We start from the raw sequence: 19,905 nt of genomic DNA, 5'->3' as shown, positions 1-19,905 counted from the left end.
AAATTTTGGATCCCTTCTGTAAAGCATCCTCCCTCACGGGTGAATGACTATACGGATTAAGGCAAATATATATTAACACGGAACTCGGAGGCGTTTACCCACAATGATGACAGTGTATTGCTAGACTAGGCCATAAAATATAAGGGAGACTACACGCATAAGAATACGAGAACTAAAGAGGAACAAAGTGTAAATGGATACAACCTAAATTGATCTTACCGTAGTAGCGCGAGCGATACGGGTGAATTTAAAGACGAAATAGAAGACGATTGGAAATACAACTCAGATAGGCACTTACGGAAACAGGTAGGCGGAGAAACACTTGTAAGAGAAAACACTAAGGCAAGTTAGATGTCGAACTAGTGTTGTTGAAGGCAACTGAACGTTTAGCGAGCTACTAGTTGTCTGATCTTTCTTAGATGTTGGGTTCCCCATGAAACCTCGCATCTCGTCAAAGTGGCATGATGCTGTTGACGTGTCACAATGTCGCGCGTGCAGCCAATCAGAAAGTGTTTGTTTAATTGCTTGATTGGCGTCGCGCGTGCGACCAATCAAACGGATGTTTATTTAATGGCATGATATGCGTCGCATGTGTGACCAATCATGGAAGTTTGTTTAGTGGCGTGATATGCGTTGCACGTGTGAGTCAGACAGCAGGTGTTCAATTGGGTCAACTCTAAGATGTCTATGACAAATGGTTACTATGCGAATTACAATATTCGAATAATATGCAAAAGAAGAGTAGATGTGAGAGAGTAAAATATAGAAATAATTATATGCCAAGGGAGAGTAAACATAATATAATAAGAATGTGGTTATCATAATTAAATGTATTTGTAGGCTTTCGTTACACTTCCGAGAGTGAATCTTGCAATTCACCCTCCATAGGTACCTTAGAAGCCATGGAATTTCTAGCTAAGGGAACTACTACGGGATTCTGTTTAGTGGTCTCTGTCTTTTAATCATTTTGGGAACAGGTTTTTGGGCAATGGTGGGTTCCTGGTTTCGTTTTAATGTTGGGCAGTTGTAGCTAAAGTGTGTCTCTTCGTCGCAAAGTCTGCAAGTAAGCTTTTTTGCGTCATACTTTACCACCGCACGATAACTGCCAATTGTAATGTACAGTATCCTTCACAAAAAAGTGGCACCTTCCCCCCCCCCCCGGTAGCCCAAAAAATAAAAATTCCTTGTGAGCGCTAGATGGCATAGTTTTTAATTGCAAACTACAAACAACAAAAAAAGCAAGCAATTTTTTTTTTTTTTTTTACTTCAAAAGCGAGACGGTTCCCATGAATTCAGTATTTTTTGCTGCGAGCAAAATTTGGAAAGCGGAGAATTTGAGAAAAAAGTCGGGGAAAGGCTAACCTCTGAATTGTTACCTTTCCCCCACCCCGACTTTTTTCTCAAGTTTTCCATTTTCCATATTTTCTTGCAACATGAAAACTTATTGGTGACAGATGATTTTAAAAGACGGATAAAATTACATTTGGAAAATAAATCTAAGAGGATCAGACATCAGATTTATCTAAGAGGATCAGATCATCAGAAAAGAGGATTTATTTAATTTAAACAAACTGACAAATGAAATATGTCAATTTTTTCTTACACCAGCCGTTAGCTTCAAAGCATAATTGAAGTCTTTTAGTCATTCGCTAATTTTTAACGATAAGCGTCTTTTTCAGTAAGATTTTACCAAGCGGTCTGTGCATGGGCAAAATCTTCTTCTTTGTTTCGGGAATCTTTCGCGTCCGTCGAAATCATACAGCTTCAAATGGTTGTGTAAGGAACGGTCAGCCACGTTCCTTACATCCCTTTCTCCTTTCCCATGCTTACAACCCTTTTCCCCTCTTCCGCCGATAGGTCATCTACCGATGGCTCCGGCCTTCAATCTTCCTTCTACCTGGCCTTCAAACGTGTGAACATTTGAATCACATCACCTAGGTGTTACATTTACACACAAAATATTAATTCCCTTTGCGACACCTAACCCTAAGTGACCTTGCTCCTTCGTATAAATGTTGCCCCTTTCCAGATTGTCAGTCAGTCTCTTTTGCAGTCTTCTGCAGTCTTCATCATCAGTCAGTCTTGTGTCAGTCTGGTTTCAGTCGCTTTTCGTTCATCTTCGAGTCTATTTGCAGTCTTCGTCAGTAAGTCTCTTTTAATCGGACTCGTCTTGTTAACTGTTATCTCGGTCTTTGACAAAAAAAATTGTGCAACAATAAACTCATCATCATCACACACAACTATTCCCCATTTTCAATATTAAAGTAAGGAAAACTATTTTCTTCCCCCGTCCTTACAGTTGCTATGGTTTCCAAAAAGTTTTCATGTCGCGAGAAAATATGGAAAACGGAAAACTTGAGAAAAAAGTCGGGGTGGGGGAAAGGTGAAACGGTGTTCGGATATTTGATGACTAACATGCTAGCTACCAAATATTGTAGGTAAAAAATTAAAAATAAATTGTACTGGATAGCTTAATGTTTATTTAACACTATAAAATTTTTTTGTAGCTTTATTAAAATTTTTACTACACCATTTCCCTATCCGCGCTACACACCATTCGACATAAGATGCTGGGTTACATGGCCTAGCGTTCGGATACTAAGGGCGTGTACTGTATGAGGGAATATTTTTCTTCACCGTCATTCGTACGATCATCCAAGTGGCAAGGACAGGGTGTAAAACTTCATTCTCTGCCACCCGATAGCGTTCCTACCGAGCTTCAATTACATTCCCAAATTCCTTTAGATGTGTCTGAACTACTCCCGAGTCTAGATTCTGTGGAATCTCTGCAATTCGAACAAATTTCTCTTGGATATTGCTATCTCTCATGACTACGCCAACTTCTTTCCCCTCCAATTCGTTTCTGACGATACCACTGCTGTGCTGGGACAAAAAACTTTAGATGTATGCCTCTGATGTAAACGTAATTCCAGCGACCTGGTTTCTCGTATCTAGCACAGCAACTAGGCCTAAGAGATCCTGTGGCTCAACCTTAAAACTACGCATGAAACCATGAATCGTACGGATACTCAATCTCGGGAATTGAACCCAAAATCAATATTGACACTGTTGAGCCACTTGGCAGCATAAATATTTAAACATCACCTGTTGACGAATTCGTCGATGAACGACGATGGTGAGTTTCATCACAAGCATCTGCTGTTCTTGAATCATCCACAATGTAGGTGGCAGTAATACAACTGGATTTAGTTGAATTCGCAGCATCACTCCTGGAATCAGGCCCATTTACAATAGATGTAGACGTAGCAAAGTTGACTGGGTTTTCAAGAACGCAGAAGTAGTATCTGGTTTCCCTCTCCTTGTCGAAAATTACTTTTTGATTCGACGTCTACATTTCCAAATGAAAACACTAAACATATGTGCTTTAGCTTTTGTAAAAAATAGCATTTAAGCAACACTAGTCATAAGCTAGATCGGTGCAGAATGGCACTAAAAAACTTTCACTTGATTAACTTTTCTTAACTATTTTTCTTCGTAGGTATATATATACTACTATATTCATTATCATTAGTAATATAGAATGTGAAATTACAGCTACTCTCCTTCCAGAAAGCTGCAAAGGTTTCAGAAAAACATGTCTTCGACACGTACGTTGCTTCGCTTGAGGAAATTGTGTGAAACAGCCCTAGTAGAACAATTTCGTCCGTGGATGTGCATGGGAAGTCAGTTTTAACCCTATGGACGTCCTCCCCATGTCCCTAATGCACTCATCGGGATATCCTAGCAGCAACGTTGCAAGGGATATCCATATTTGGGGGCACATGGATATCCCTCGAACGTAATTTTATCTCGAATTGGACGTCCTGTTCTAACCGGACTAGTACAGTTCCGGTTTAGTTATAGAACCAGCCTGTGCGCGGTTCTATAACTGAATGGTTCTATAGCCAAGCACTCGATCTTAGTGCCACCTATCTTCGATTCTTTCATCCCTCAAACTTTAGCGTTCTCAGATTGTAAGGGCATATAGCGCAGTGAAAATGGTGTCCGCTATGGATCTAGAGTCCCGTGTTCGAATCGCTGCTATGACTAACTTAATCTATGACTAACTTTTAATCTAAGTGTAGCATAGTCTATGGATATAAATGGTGAGATACATGTGTATCTTCACTGCTGTGGAACCATCCACTGTCAAAGTGGTGGGATAAACTCGAAGAACTGTTGGAATACCAGAAGGAAAAAGAAATTAGAGTTCGTAGAACGAATAGAGTGGAGCAAGGTGCTAGAAGATAAAAATGAATAGTGGCTGCTATCATAATAAATTTTAACAATTCCTCAACTTCTTTACCAAGAAGAGGATTCTACCACAATGAGGATAACCCATAACTAATTTTAAAAATGGCAGTTTATTGTACAAACTAGATTAACAAATTGGAACAAAACAAAACGACACGAAAAGTGTTATAGTCATAAAGGTAAAACAACAAAAATATAAATTTAACGAAAAGACTTTGTCAACATAACATCACTTAGTTAAATGGGATCCGATGCCCTGGGATAATCCTAATAACACAGGATCTTCAATATTTTGAACGAGACTCATTTGCCATCCGTTGTTTTGGCGGCTAAAACACTTTCCTAGTAGAGAATTTCTTTGTGTTTTCTTTGTTCACACTTACTCGGTGTATTTGAGATTTGGAAACACCAAACAAAGACGCAATATACGTTTCCGATTTTTTTTCCCTCAATAAGTTAAATAAATTTTATTTCAAAGATAGACATCTTCTTGTTTTTTTCCTACTACAACCCCCATTTACCAACACAGGCTTTCCCATTTCATGACAGACAAAGAAAAAGTAACATGGTAACTAATTTATTTTCTATTGTTTCCAATATGAATGGGATCGCGTTGGGACGAAGAAACGGCTGTAGGATATCCATGGGACTTGATGTTCTACTAGGGAGATAACTGTAAAAGCTTCGAAATGTTATTTAGATTAGGTGTCCTTGTGAAGTTAAATTACAGGGCCAAATACAAACAGAACATTAGAAAATTTTCTCTTTTTTACAGAAATGGTTATTTACAGGAGAGTTTATTACGTAAAGTCTGCAACTGTGTTCCATTTTAAATTATATCTCATGATCTTGATCATTTATTTCTTCAAGAATAAATGCCTTTCCATAATAAGTTACTATTGTAGCAATGCGTTGTATTCACGGTTAACAAGACTAAGACTGAGATCCGATACAGGACTACCGGGGGACTACATACATTAAAATTTAGCTGTTTTCTAGAATTAAATACCCTTAATTTAATATTAAAATGTAGCTAGTTCATTTACCTTTAACACAAAATTATTGCTAGTATCCTTTGGTAAATTGGGAAGGTTTCAAAATTTTTTTGCGATCCCCTTTTTCCCTATAAGGATTCCTCAGAGGAAAAACGGACTCGTAACAAACATGGCGAAATCCGCAAGAGTGCGTTCACAAATAGGGAGGGGGTACGCGTCAATCACTTGCTCTATTAGGTTGGTCTTCCTTTGGTTTCTTTGTGAAAAAAGAAGTCATCTTTCCTTGTTTTGAACAAGGGTTTTCCTGAATGGTGAAAACAATATGTAGATGAAACTGGTGTCTATTTGTTACCTATTAGCCAAGACTTACAGCAGTTGTTACAGTTGCAATATTTATTTTTTCTATGTAACCTAATGGCTACTGGCCAAGTGAACTGCCTTCTTGTCAGATTTTAATTTTTCATATGTGCTATCTGCACTTTTGAATCGAAACAATATGCTGATAAGGGATATCGGATATGCCAAAGCCCAAAAGCCCAAACTGCCAAAGTGCCCTAAGTGCTAATAGCCCAATACTATTAAGACATTTTGCTCAGCTATTCTGGAAAAGATGCCATTAATTTATTTATCTTCTAGCCCATCTGAACCAAATCCATCGATCAGCTTGATAACTTCAACACAGATTGGACGTTCTACTGGTTCTAATTTTTCACACAACAGCAGTCACAAGAACAAAGAAGCTGTAGACATCACAGGCAAATCCATTTCTTCTTACATTGATGATTGGTGTAACAGAAAGATTATGGTTGTCAAGTACGGCCCTGAACACTACGAATTGCAAGAAGGTGCTCGTATTCGCTCAAGTCAAGAAGACCGCCAAAGGAAACGAATCCGACAATGGGTTGTCGAAAAATGGTTCGAAGAAGAAATCCAGCAACTCGGACAGTGAGGACGCATCTGAGTCTGACGATGATCTATTAGTGGGAAATGCTGGATCTAACAATGGTAGCTCTGGTATGTTAACTTGATTGCTATTATGCGTAGCCTATTCTGTTACTATCACTACTATGTTCCTAACAATAGCTGTTAATAATATTGATTACAGGTGGGAAACGTAGGAAGAAAACCGCCATGGAAGTCGAAGAGCAAGTCAAGAAGACTGTCAAAGGAAACAAATCCGACAATGGGTTGTCGAAAAATGGTTCGGAGAAGAAATTCGGCGACTCGGACAGTGAGGACTCATCTGACGATGATCTATATTAGTGGGAAATGCTGGATCTAACAATAATCAATCAAAAGAAGTTGTAAAGTCTAGAAATACATCGCGTTTACACCGTTTGCCTGCTGAATCCTCTGCTTCTGTCATTTCTGGGCGTTCTGGACTTAAAATAAACATGGAAAATCAACTCAAATGCTACCACAACAAAAACAAACCAAGATGTGAAAAAAGAAAACAAGCCATGCTGAGGGCTGGTGCCTCCGATATTTATCATAGTTACATCGAGAACCACTTCAAGATCCTCGACGAAATATCTCTTTTGTCAAAGAAGAATGAGGTTTTATCGGAGCCACTTCAAGAAATTGTTGTGAAATACAGGAAGCAGTGTGAGTTCTTTAGTTTTGGAGAGACGCAAACACAAGAAGATACTGATTCAATGAGTCTCCTGAAGCAAATGATTTTTTGTGTGAAAACAATTCAGACTCAAATTTAACCGACGCAATTCAACTCTTAATCCGCGAGGGAATTGATATCAATGCAAAGAACGACGATGGACAGAATGCGCTCCATTTTTTGTGTTGGAACAATTCAAACTCGAATTTACTCCACGCAATTCAACTCTTAATCCGCGAGGGAATTGATGTCAATGCAAAGAACGACAATGGACAGAATGCGCTCCATTTTTTGTGTGAAAACAATTCAAAATCGAATTTACTCGACGCCATTAAACTCTTCATCCAACTGGGAATTGATGTCAATGCAAAGAACGAAGATGGATGGAATGTGCTCCATTTTTTGTGTGAAAACAATTCAGACTCAAATTTAACCGACGCAATTCAACTCTTAATCCGCGAGGGAATTGATATCAATGCAAAGAACGACTATGGACAGAATGCGCTCCATTTTTTGTGTGAAAACAATTCAAACTCGAATTTACTCGACGCCATTAAACTCTTCATCCAACTGGAAATTGATGTCAATGCAAAGAACGACGATGGATGGAATGCGCTCCATTTTTTGTGTGAAAACAATTCAGACTCAAATTTAACCGACGCAATGATGAGCATGACCTGAAGCAAATGATGAGTCAATCCATCAAACAATCCGGTAAGAACAAAAGAGGACGTCGTTATGGGGATAGGGTGTTTTCCGACATATCCATTAACTTATGGATTCTTGGTTGACCCCATACATACGAGATCCTCCATGACAACCTGCCTGGAATATTTGCTTCGCCCACTGTTGTCCAAGAAAAATTGGCACAGTACAATTCTACGTGTATGCCAGGTATGAGTTAGAACAGATCGAGTTTTTGTGCTATAAAAGCATTGATTTCCTGTTGATTTCTTTTATACTTATCTTTTTTTTAACATTTAGGAACCATATGTTTGGACCCGTTGCTGGAAATTATTAAGGCGAACAAATTGCCGATGAAATGCACAGTGTCAGTCGATGCAACTGCTTGCATCCAAAAACGGGAATACCATACTAGGTACAATTCAATACTGGGCGGCAGCCTTCGGCTTGAAAAAACGGGGTTACCTGATCCCAAAGGATTTGTAATAAATTCAGTTTCCGACAAACTGAAATATTTCAAGCAAAACGAACGAGCAAAAGTTATTTTCGTTATCATGGCTCAACCGTTAGCTGATTTTTCTACCCCTGTCCGGATTGTCACATTTGAAAGTAACAATAGGATGACTGCATTGGATGTGAAGAATCGTCATGACTATATTAAAGAATGCCTAAAAAAAGCAGAACATGAATTGGTCGCTAATGGATCAGATGGAGACTCCCGTGAAATTAAGTGCATGTTGCTAAACGCGGGATTTGAAATCTCGCTTTCTTATTATCCCAAAGATACGGAGGAATATCGATTCTTAAATACGACTTTAAGAACGACCTTGGCGTTGAATTAACGGGAAAAGATCTTGTTAATTTCTCATTCAGTTCAAAATACGGTAATAAGATCCGAAGCAACACAATCTGCCAAGATGATTTGAAGGACGATATGACGAAGAGGATGAACAGGATGGGCAGCCTGATGACGATGAAGGCAATGAAACTGAAGCAGAACAAGATCCTTACGATCTAGAAGTTTTACGTTCACTACAAGATGCTGACCTTAGGGATTTTACTAATAACTCTAAAGATCCTTGTCCCTCTTCATTTTCCTTCGTAAAATTAGCAGATGCGGAAGGCAATATGCGACTTGTTCAAATTAAAACGCTCTGCTGGTTTTTGGAAACACAAATGAAGAAGATGAGCAGTGATCGTAACTTGAAAGTGCGCCAGCCATTGTCGTTCTCTGATGCTCAAAAACTGATAGTGAAAACGGTAGAAGAAAGGAAAATCGTGTGGATTGGCGATTGGTGTCTTTTTCAGACTCTTTCATGTTCAAAGCCGATTATTTATTCCTATTAGGCCGCGTTCTTCAATTTCAATTTATGTCGAGAGTAAGAAAAAAACACAATTAAAAGGCAAAGAGGAACTGACCTTGGAACTGACAAAAAAGTTGACGAGGACATTGCAGTAATCTGTACTTGGAACCAATTTGATGGGCAAACAAATAAATCGAAGGAAATGTCAACAACAGGAACAAAACTATCTGTTATTGCTCACGGTTTCCACCCTTGTAATACCTACATTTGCAGTCTACCTTCTTCAACCATCCCGTCGTGTAAAAAAATTGCTTATTCTGAAAATATTGTGCATGATGCTTCTCTTTTTTTTTCTCGGATTAAATAAAAACTTAAGCTACTGAAACAAATTTATTTTAAATAGCATTTTTACTGGAAATAGTGAAAAATGGGAGAACAGCAGGGAAATTGGGGAAAATGGGGAAATTGGGGGAAAAGGGGAAAACTGGGGAAATTGGGGAAATTGGGGAAAAATTGGGGAAAATTGAGGAAAATCGGGGAAAAATCGGGGAAAATTTTCCCTTAGACGATAAATTACCTCGGGTCGGTAAAACCTGCAAATGAAACAAAGGGCCATTTAGGGGCTCTGAAGTCCTGATTGGTATGCGCCAAATTATGAAACCGATGCTTGATGTTCCTCATTAGCCGATTTCTGAAAATCAATAGCCCCTCATACCTGACTGGGTTGACGTCAAAGACATTCGTGAGCCCCTCAAGCAGAGTTGCCGTGATCGAACTCAATTTTTGATCGAGATCAAACTCAAACTCAAAAATTGATCGATCGCTCAACTCATTTAAGAATGAGTTTGATCGCGATCAAACTCAAAATTTTTGATCGAACTCAAACTCAATTTTGCAATCAATATTTCTTACTGCACGCCATCTAGTAATAGTAAATATAATTAAGTTCCAAGAATGTTACTATTGTGGCGGTACGGGATAGTATCGATATAAGTAAAAATAAGGAAATTAACAAAAGAAAACGGTTTAAGTCTTAAATGAAAGCTAAAAGAACAAATATTTGTATAAATTTTATATTGTGTTTATTTTATTGACTGATAGATGGCGCAGGAAATTAATCGCGACGATAAGTTTGATCGAACTCAAACTCATTGCCAGTTGAGTTTGATCGAACTCAAACTCATCGTCGATGAGTTTGACTTTGATCGAACTCAAAAAAATTGATCGCACGGCAAGTCTGCCCTCAAGCATGAGGCTAATAAGCGGAAATAACTAAAGTCAAAGAAAATTTTTATAAATATTTACGATGAAGTTAAAATCACTTTTCATACAAATTTTACCTTTGATAAGGAAGGGTATCTTTGCGAAGATAGTGCTCTGCTTACTTGCTCACATGGGCTAAGCACTTTGACAATTCCCTCCATTAGATCCCACTGCTCAGCTGTGAAAGAGAGATCCATCCGCTGAAGCTCGCCAATAGTTGCACAAATTGGTAGTTTAAGATCCAGCATGCTCTTGAGCATTACATATTGGTTATTCCACTAAGTCCACCATTGTACATGCAATGTTTGTTGAGGACTTCAACTACCATATGGCTAGAATGAAAGTAAGTCACAAGATCCCTGTACGGTTTTATAGTGGCATGTACAAGGGTGTTGTTAATGGCATCTGTCACAGCAAGGTGTGGGCAACACATGGAAAAGTGATTCCAAGGACAAAAAATACATCAGATTGGTACGTTATTTGTTGCTAATTTCAGAGTTAAAAGTTCTCATACCTTGTTCCCTGTATTTGTGTGTCAGCAAGTTAATAGCCGCGACAATGTTCAACGCATTGTCAGTAACGACTAAACTACTTTTTCGGTGATACCCCATTCAGATGAAATCGTTTCCAGCTTACTACTCAGGTTATTTGCTGTATGCAAACCGATCATGGGGCAGGTAACCAAAACGCGTAATTCTAACAGTCCATTCACGATGAAATGGACAGTAACTGCCATGAACGGTTCCATGTGCCGAGATTACCAACAATCTGCTGTCAAAGACACATAATTGACAGATTGGAGTTCCAGAAACAAAGCAGGTTTTGCACTTTCAAATTCCCGGGGAATCAAAGTGTTCGCTATGGTTGTTCTTGACGGCAGCGTAACCCGAGGATCAAGGTAATGAACCATATCTTTAAAGCCTGCAAAGAGTGAGAAAAGAGATAGTCAAAAACTTCGAATAGCATCAACACAAGTGTCAAAACATACCTCCATTCTCAACTATTTGAATGGGTTGCATATCTTTAGCGATAAATCTAACTAGTTTTTTATGAAACCCTTCCATAAAAACTCTCTCAGTTGGATAGGTAACAGCATCGGTGTTATTATTGTCTCTGCGACGCCAACGGCTAGTGGCCGATGGTTTTTCAACACTCGGCGCACCTTTCTTATAAAAAAATTGTTAATCTATAATATTGTTAAAGATTATTTTATAGTTTATCAAATTTTACCTTCTTTACTTTCCACAGTAACTCTAGAAGCGGATGCCGCTGAGTTTTGCAGGGCCTTTTTGGCCGCCTGACTGACTTTTCAAGTGGAGGTTGTCCATCTTTTATACGGCAAGAAAGCGAGCAGACTTTAAGGTCAAATGAGGTCAGGCGTGTTCAAAAACATAAAGTAAGGCGAGAGACAGCTGGCCTTAGCGTTAAGATAATAAAATTAGAAAGTGGGTCATTCGGGGCAACAAACTTAGTGCCAAAACGCTGCAATGGCAGAGAGATAAGGTCAAGAAAAGCAGCAAGTTCAATTTAAGCGTTTAAATTTGATTTGGCAGATGGATCCTTACAATGTTAAGTCCCAACGGTCATTTTATCATACTTCATTCTATCACCCCTTCATCTCCTCATCTTTGAGCACATTTTCCCAATTGCACGTGAGAATCCCGCACAAACTTATAAAAAAATGGATAGACATGTCTATTAAATTTGTTTGTTTTTAGTTTGGTGGTACTGAAATTTCCTATGATCTATTCAAACTTTTCTGTTTGAAGCCGAGAGGGATTTCCCTACCAAGGCATGTTCCAAGATTGCTCTATCAGACATTTTACCAAATTGTTGGGAGAAAATATAAGTCTAATTTGCTACACAGGTATAAATTAAAATGTTCTTCAATAAACTAATGCGTTCTCGATAATTTTAGAACTTTTTCAGCTGTTTTCACGCAGCGTAACTGTTGGATTCCGTTATTTCAGGGGGAAATGTAATTTGGTATCATTTAAAGATACTGAAGCGATTAAAGAAATGGTAATTTTATTAAATTACGCATTTGATGTTCTCAGTGGTCGATGCATGTCAGAAGGCATCAATAATAAAACTTGGAGAACAGTAGGATGAAGTTCAATAAGGGCTGAATTCAGGAGCGAATATGGCGTGTATTCGCTAGACCAACGAGTCGAGACCAACTGCCCTCTGCGCTCGCTAGGAGGGGAGGGGGCGACGTTGCCAAGTCATAGCAGACAGAACAAAGGTTTTTTTAATTGCTTGATGCCGAGTTTTTACCTTGTGTTTCATTCAAATTGAAGCCTCTTCTGGATTAGTTGGAAAAACTAGACACGACAGATGTACTTGGCGGTAAGGACGGTATGGTTTAAAACGTGAAGGGGGAGCGCTACTGGGAAATCCTTACCGCCAAGTACAGCCATGATTCCGGAGCTGGCCAAAAGCGCAAATTCGGCTAGACAGCGAGGAGAAGGAAAATGTCGACTGCTGGGCTTTACGTGGAGTGAGCCATCTCCTTATCTCTGGGCTTTCCCCCCCATAACTCTGTGTTAAAATCACGGTTTTCACCAATAAAAATTAAATATTTTGAACTACGCGAAATTATTTTTTTTTTAACAAAAAAATAAGGCGTTCTTTTTTTAATAGCATTATTTATCTATTTCTTTAAAAATGATTTGATTGGGAACCCTTTCCTATCCCTTGAAGTTTACTCCCTATACACTTTGAGAGCGAAAATCTTACCTTTGCCTTCAGTCCCTAGGGGCGCTAGTGTGCTGTAAGGTAACCAAAATACCCCGCAAAAATCAATGTCGGGATTCTAATAGAAAAATGCCATTAACGAATATAAAATATATTAATTTTTTGTTGATTGATTGGATACATTTTTATTATTAGCATTAGGGATACCTATTATGTACTTTACACCTATGTACTTTACAACAACCTACTTTATACTCTTAGACGATTTTTGAACTCTACTTCCATTCCAAATGTTTTAGTTTTTCATGTCATTGAACTTATTTACAGGGAAGAAGTTAACCGTCAAGCCTCAATAATTTAGGTAGATGGTTTGATAGAATAGTGTGTAAAGTCCCAGCTAAACAATACTCAAAGACATTCAAACAGTAAGTAAATTATAGGGAAAAAACCATAATTTGTTGAAGAGAATTACAAGATAAACACATAATAATACATTTATATACCTTCTGCCGAAAATCAAAATACACCATTTCGGGCCACGAACAAATGAGTTTTATTTTTGCAGATGGACACTTCAATCACTACGACATCGATAACATTGAATTAATAGCGTGTTTGTACAGGCGAATATGAAAACATCTTACGCCTCATGAGCACTTATCGTCTTACTTTTTTTACGGACTGACCTTACGGATAGCGTTCATTCCCTGTTATCTAATTTCAGTTTTTGATTTTCATCGTCTTCATGTAAAAACAAACAGAAAATTTTGAGCCGTTGGCTGACTTTAATCTTAAACTTTTATTAAACTTGAAAGCAAGCCGTTCCCATCAAATTTTGTATCTTGATCGGCGATCCCATAATTTGAGATTTATTTGATCGCTGATCAAATTTTGCTCATCATTCTTCCCCATCATTTCTGTCTGACACCTAGTGTTAAAATTTACATTTTTTAATGAATTTTGTATTTAATATGAATAATTCCAATGATATTCGTGTACACACTTTTCCTAACTTATTTCAGTCGAATTCTTAAATTAATACGAATACATTTCTTGACATTTGATGTTTCTTGTTCACTTTATTTCAATCAAAATTATATTGCCAAGTAAAATGAACTAATTGACGACAATAGCATGAAAGAAGATTATATTTTTATTATAATCAAAGTACAACCAACAGTGTATACGATTTACCAAATCGAAATGAAATCAAATCCAAATCAAATCCGAATAATCACACGATTTGATTTGGATTTGAATAGATTTTATTAGAGTGAATTGATTTGGATTTGACTCAATTTTTCTCAAAAATTAACAAATCAAATCCAAATCAAACGTCAGTGTAAGTAAATGCACAGACTACGAAGTAAAGACCGTGGTGCTCTGTACCCAACACAGTCTTCATCTGTCCACGGAAACACCCAATCCATTTAGATTGTTAGTAAAAAACGGATCCTCTAAGTGGTGGGGAACGGAGCTGTTTCCAATCACTCTGCGTACGGCTCATTCCGATTCTTTCCGTTCACGGTTTTTTTTTTATTTATAACTTGCCGAATATACTCAAAGGATTCATCTCAGTTCACTGATGATTTTAAAATTTACAGAATATTTAGCGTCAAATCAGATTTCACGTAAAAACTAAAAAAACAAAAATGCCAAAACAGGAAAATTTTCTGAAAACTTTAAAACGTGAGTTATACCTAAGAAAACAAAAGAAATACAAAGTTAAGAAATACAAAAAAACGGTGGGTGTTTTACCTAAAAGCAAATGTCTATCTAGCAAAATGAGTTTTAAAAAACTGAAAAGCAAACATTACTTCACATCAAATAACGCTGGTGGTAAGTACGCCTAATTTCACGATGTCCGATTCATTTGATATTGTTTATAATTTTTTTATTCAGATGTAGAGGGTATTGAGAATAGTGAAGCTTCCACTGAAGACATTGAAACATTTATCCGTGGTTGTAACCCAGCAGAGGAAGACTGGGACGAGCACTGGGAAAAAGTTGTGGATGTTCATATTGGGAGCTATCCTACACTTCCATCGCTGTGTTGGAATTACAAAATTACCTTGACATCCTGTTATATTCGCTGGCTTTGCTGCGTGAAAACTTTTGTCCAGAATGTGACATCCAATTTCTTTTGTGGAATGCATTTCACCAACGTCAATTATTGTTCAATGTGAATTGATTAAATTGAGATCCGAGGATTTTTGGGATCAAAATTTATGTTTAATCATGTCCCAAATAGTATATAAATTTTAATAAAAAAAATTGAGATTTTAAAATTATTGTATTCTGGCAAAAAATTATAATAAGGAACAATAATCTTGTTTGTTAGTATTGAGTTATACAGGAATGAAATTTAAAGTGACACGTAAAAATGATGGCCACCTTCATGCTTGTTGACGATTGGTCCATTTCTGTTCCGATATATTTGACGTAAAACTATGGGTGACAATTTACACTAATTTTAATATAAACCATCGTTGTTTAGTTCAATCATATTCCTTAAAATGAAAAAAATATATATATTAATGTAAAAACAATGTAGTTGCATCCATAAAAAACAAAACAATAAAAGTAAATGACAAAAATAAATACAAAAAAACAACCAAATGAAGGCGGTAGCCGATTACAATAAAACGCATCAAATATTTAGGACTTTTCGTGAACGGACCCATGCCCGTTCAAAAGTTCCCCCAATACAAAGCCATAGAACCTTAAAGTAAAAGTATAGTAGTACTTAAGAAAAATGTATTATAAGCACATATACAGTAGGTGCCGAAAATATCGGAACACGTCTAGTTTTTAGGGCTATTTAACACGGATTCTTATTTTGTTAGGGTATCTTGCGCGAAGAGGTAATAGAAGAATATTATTGCTAATAGGTCTTCCAAAAAATTTACATGCATTAAGAGATGAATAAACTATTTTCTATAATTATTTCTAATTTTTCCTAACAAGGGAATTCAGCCGGAACACTAGACAACAAATATCAAAACATCGACTTTCTTCCCGTGCTTTTTTAATTTTTATGGCACTACGTCACCTTTAATGTTTTTTTGTTTTTTTACCAAAGCTGACTTGCCGTTTTGATCAAATTTTCCCGATTATTCTTCGTGATCATTTTTGGATGACACCTAGTGTTCAAAATTTACACTGTTTAATGAATTTTGTATTTAATATGAAGAATTCCATATGATATTCATGTACAAATTTTTCCTAATTTTTTAGCACAGTCGAATTCTTAAATTAATTCGACTAAATTTCTTTACATTTTATTTATTTTTTTTGATCCAGCTTATTTCAAATTAACAATTCTATTAGCAGGTAAAATGAACTAATTGACGACAAAAGCACGATATAAACAAGGTACATGATCACCGTATCACTCTCTGTAGGGGAAAACGGCGGATGTTTACTAAGTGGTTCCAGGATTCCCCGCTAGGTTCGCTAGTCTAGGAGGCCGGTCGTCTACAGGGGTGATACAGGCAAAACACCTTCTTTTTTTATAATTTTTTTTTATCAGTTCGTGTGCTAGAAAAGTAAATCTATGGCTCCTTTTCACTCCCGATTTTTTTGGACCAAAATCAAAATGACGGTGCAATTTGGGAATTTTTTATTTATGTTTTAAATTCACCTTAATTTGAAAAATTACGCTGTTTGCAGCGTCATCTAATTCTTTTTGTTTTTTATTTCAAAGCAGAAACATGCCGTTTACGGTGTCAGCCAGTACCAAAAACGTCTAATCGGTTGGGTCTGTCTCCCGCTATCTCCAACTCACAGCCACTGGCCCACTACCTCACTGGTCGAGTCATACAATACAAAACATGATGTTTAAAACTAGGCAACGCCACAAATGGCGCAATTTTTGAAAATAGGGTGAATTGAAATGAACAAGCATTATTTAACATTCTTACACCTATTTTTGCCAGTAATACTTTCGTTGGGGTCCAAATTTTCAAACGAACCACAATCTTACATTGTATAAGAATGCATTATTATTATGCAGATCCCAACTGCTATACATAACAACATATGCTGGTACAGCGTACTACACCGTACGGTTCATTATTCTTAAGAATAAATAAAACTATAATAACCCACCCGCAACCCGCAACCCTCAGTGGGAATAGATATTGTCGTGGGTGAAAAGGGAGAATGGTTATCTCTTCGCAGAGATGAGTCATCCGCTCCTTGGACAACGCTGCGATCGTGGTGAAGAAATTATCGGGAGAAGTCTGCTTTAAGAAGGATACGGAGATACGCAGTCCGGAAGGGGAGTAATTCGTGCGACGGTATAAAACGCTGCCCCGAATCTACGTAAGATGAGTCTCCATCGGGTGAGCTCCCGGAGCTGGGCTCCGTTAGAGGAGTTCCCTGGTTTCCCTAGAGGTCTTCAGACGTTTCTCCAACTTTTGATAATGGTTATCCTCTTTTTGTTTAAGTAAGACCATTGTTTAGATTTAAGTCATCACTTGTTGTATTCATCTGTGCTCGTTTAAATACAACCCTCGTGACAATATTCTAAATTATTTTATTTTAAGTTGGCGCTACAGTAGACAATTTGATACGTGCATAAATGTAACGAAATAGCTGAGTGGGTATAGCGTGTGATTTACAGTTGAATTGAATATAGAACTAAGGTTTGATTCCAAGCGACTGCTTTTCTTATTTGTGTATTTTTCTTTGGATTCTTAGAATTGGATATTTAATGGACGTCCATTTCATGACATCCAATGGATGATCCTAAAGGACGTTCAAAAACCGGACACTAGGATGTCCTACCTACTAAAGACGTCGCATGGGATATATCCCGCTCAGCCTGAAAGGACCTGGCTGGGATATCCCCGTGAGGGCAGAATGCTAGCTGGGTACATGCTATCACGAAACCTACTGCAAGATGGCGAAAAGTCGCCGATCCGATCGGCGATAAATTTTTTTATCTTGATCGGGATCACGATCGCGGCAAGTCTGGTTGGTATTATAGTCTTTGCCACCCTTTGCACTGATATACAGGCATCAGAAAAAGGGGGGAGGGAATAAAACATTTTATTATGGAGCACTAGGATAGATCGAAAAAATTTAAATAATTTACAGAAACTAGAAAGGAGACAAAAATAATTACTATGTAGGTAAAACAATAAAAATTATACCTGAAAAAAGATTGGTTCAGTAGGTAAAACGGGAAAAACAGCCGAACAATTCCCAATTCGTTCCAAGCGCCACCATCGGTCGGACAGAGCATGTCCTCCGAACCCAATACATACGGGGATCGTGGTCTTTTACTTCGTAGTCTGTGCCTGCATGCAAAAATTCTCGTGACAATATCTATGGCTATGCTATGGCGTCGAGGTTTGCTTTAGCCAAAAAGTGGCCAAAATTAGGAATACAATTTTATATTACACAGACGTGTATTTAAATTCTCCCAGCACAAAATGTCAGACTGTTAAAGAAAGAATCTACGCCTGCTTGTTTCCATTTCATGTCGTTTTCCTGCGATAATCCATTCATAGTCACCCTCGATAGTATCAAAAGTTCCTTTTTGCAACCATTTTAGCCGTAATGTAAACCTAGGACCTAATTCGCGTAATGCAGCTCTTTTCTGAGATTTGAACTCATACCTATGCAGAAAAGTTGTAGCAATATAAATTACCAAAGAACATTTAAAGTTTACAAACCTGTGATGTCTAAAGAAAATATAGTCTCGTTGATTATGGAAAGTCACTGCACGACGACCTTTAAATTGCGGATCATAGTGAAATAGAGATGCTAACATCCTACTCACAGCCTGACCAAGGCGTGTCTGGAAATTGTTGAGAATAACCTCTGGTCGGTGGGTAGTGAACTCCTTGATGATGTTCTTGTACTTTATGCAAATGACCAAGATAGCTTCATCACAAATATGTAAGGGAATTATAAGACAAATAATACCTTCATGTCTTTTGTCAATTTGACATTACTAATTTTGAAGTAAGCTGTGGGACCATCAGGCAAGTGGGACACCAACATCCCATCTGGTAAATGCAATTTTTAAAAAACATTAATAAAATACATATTAAAAACAAAACAAAAACAAAACAATCAATGTAATTATCTCTTACTTGGGACTCGTCTGTCTTCATTAATGACTACAACATCAGTGTAATCTTTTTCTTTAGCGCTCTGTATCATTTTTTTAACACTGGAACGTTTCCTCCACTGGCATTCAGAAGAAGGGAAAATTTTTGTCAATTCACGAATGAAGTGGATGGTTTTCTGAAATTAAAAAATTTTCATTATCAAATATTTTATTATAACCATTCAAATGATTCTAGACAGTGATACACTTACTGAATGGGGATTGTCTGATGATGTTATCAAAATCTTAGGCACATAAGTTTTCGAAAAATATGATTCATATTCATCATGGGTAATGTCAAAGGTGACTTCTTCATCATCACGATCAACAGTGGTAATGTCAGCTTCCCTTGTGTTTTCTATTGTACGTGGAATTTGTTTTGGGGGTGCCTTATCACCTAAAGCTTCAGCCTCCTTCTTCCTCTGTTTTTGACCTTCTTTTTTACCTATAAAATGCTATATTTTTATTTGAAGGCTTAAAACGAGATCCATACAAACAACAACCTTTCGCTTCTCTTTTTTAAAGTAGCCCACTGTGCATTCCGCAACACCTTGTTTTTCATTGTCGAGAGTCTCCGCTGAGTACGAAACCGTTTTTTTGCTGCAAGGCGATCACTCGCTGTTAAAGTGGGAGGCTTCACAAGCACTTCAGCATTCTCGGCATTCTCTGCACTTTCCATGACAGGCTTAAATTTATTGAATACGTAAAGTTGATACACAAATTCCTAACCACACCAATTTAACACGTGTGTCTGTTAAGCTTAACACTTACACGATAGCAAAACGTACTTAAAAGAAGCAGACGAAAGCATTTTATTAACGACTTGAGGTCCCCTAGCGACTGCTGAAAGAAGCTTGTATTCTAAAATATAAAATAATTTCAAATTGTGATTTAGCGTTAAAAAAATATTAATTGATTGTCGGTTTTATTTACTAAATAAATGGTTTTAAAAAATTTTATTCAGTCATCTGG

At 37.4% G+C, this 19,905-nt stretch overlaps 1 protein-coding gene across 1 annotated transcript; it reads right to left on the bottom strand.

The window, feature by feature from the left end:
- Positions 1-18,207: 18,207 nt before the first annotated feature.
- Positions 18,208-19,654, bottom strand: LOC116920605 (ribosome production factor 1). Its single transcript, XM_045172201.1, has 6 exons — positions 19,427-19,654; positions 19,146-19,388; positions 18,917-19,070; positions 18,747-18,829; positions 18,494-18,681; positions 18,208-18,436 (listed from the first exon to the last, which is right to left on the bottom strand). Exons 1-6 carry the CDS (start codon positions 19,610-19,612, stop codon positions 18,262-18,264), a joined length of 1,029 nt encoding a protein of 342 aa, XP_045028136.1. The 5' UTR covers positions 19,613-19,654; the 3' UTR covers positions 18,208-18,261.
- Positions 19,655-19,905: the final 251 nt, after the last annotated feature.

Source organism: Daphnia magna, linkage group LG4 (genome assembly GCF_020631705.1).
Source record: "Daphnia magna isolate NIES linkage group LG4, ASM2063170v1.1, whole genome shotgun sequence".
Lineage (NCBI taxonomy): Eukaryota > Metazoa > Arthropoda > Branchiopoda > Diplostraca > Daphniidae > Daphnia > Daphnia magna.
The sequence above is the reverse complement of the archived record's forward strand: the minus strand, read 5'-3'. Positions and strand labels throughout refer to the sequence as shown.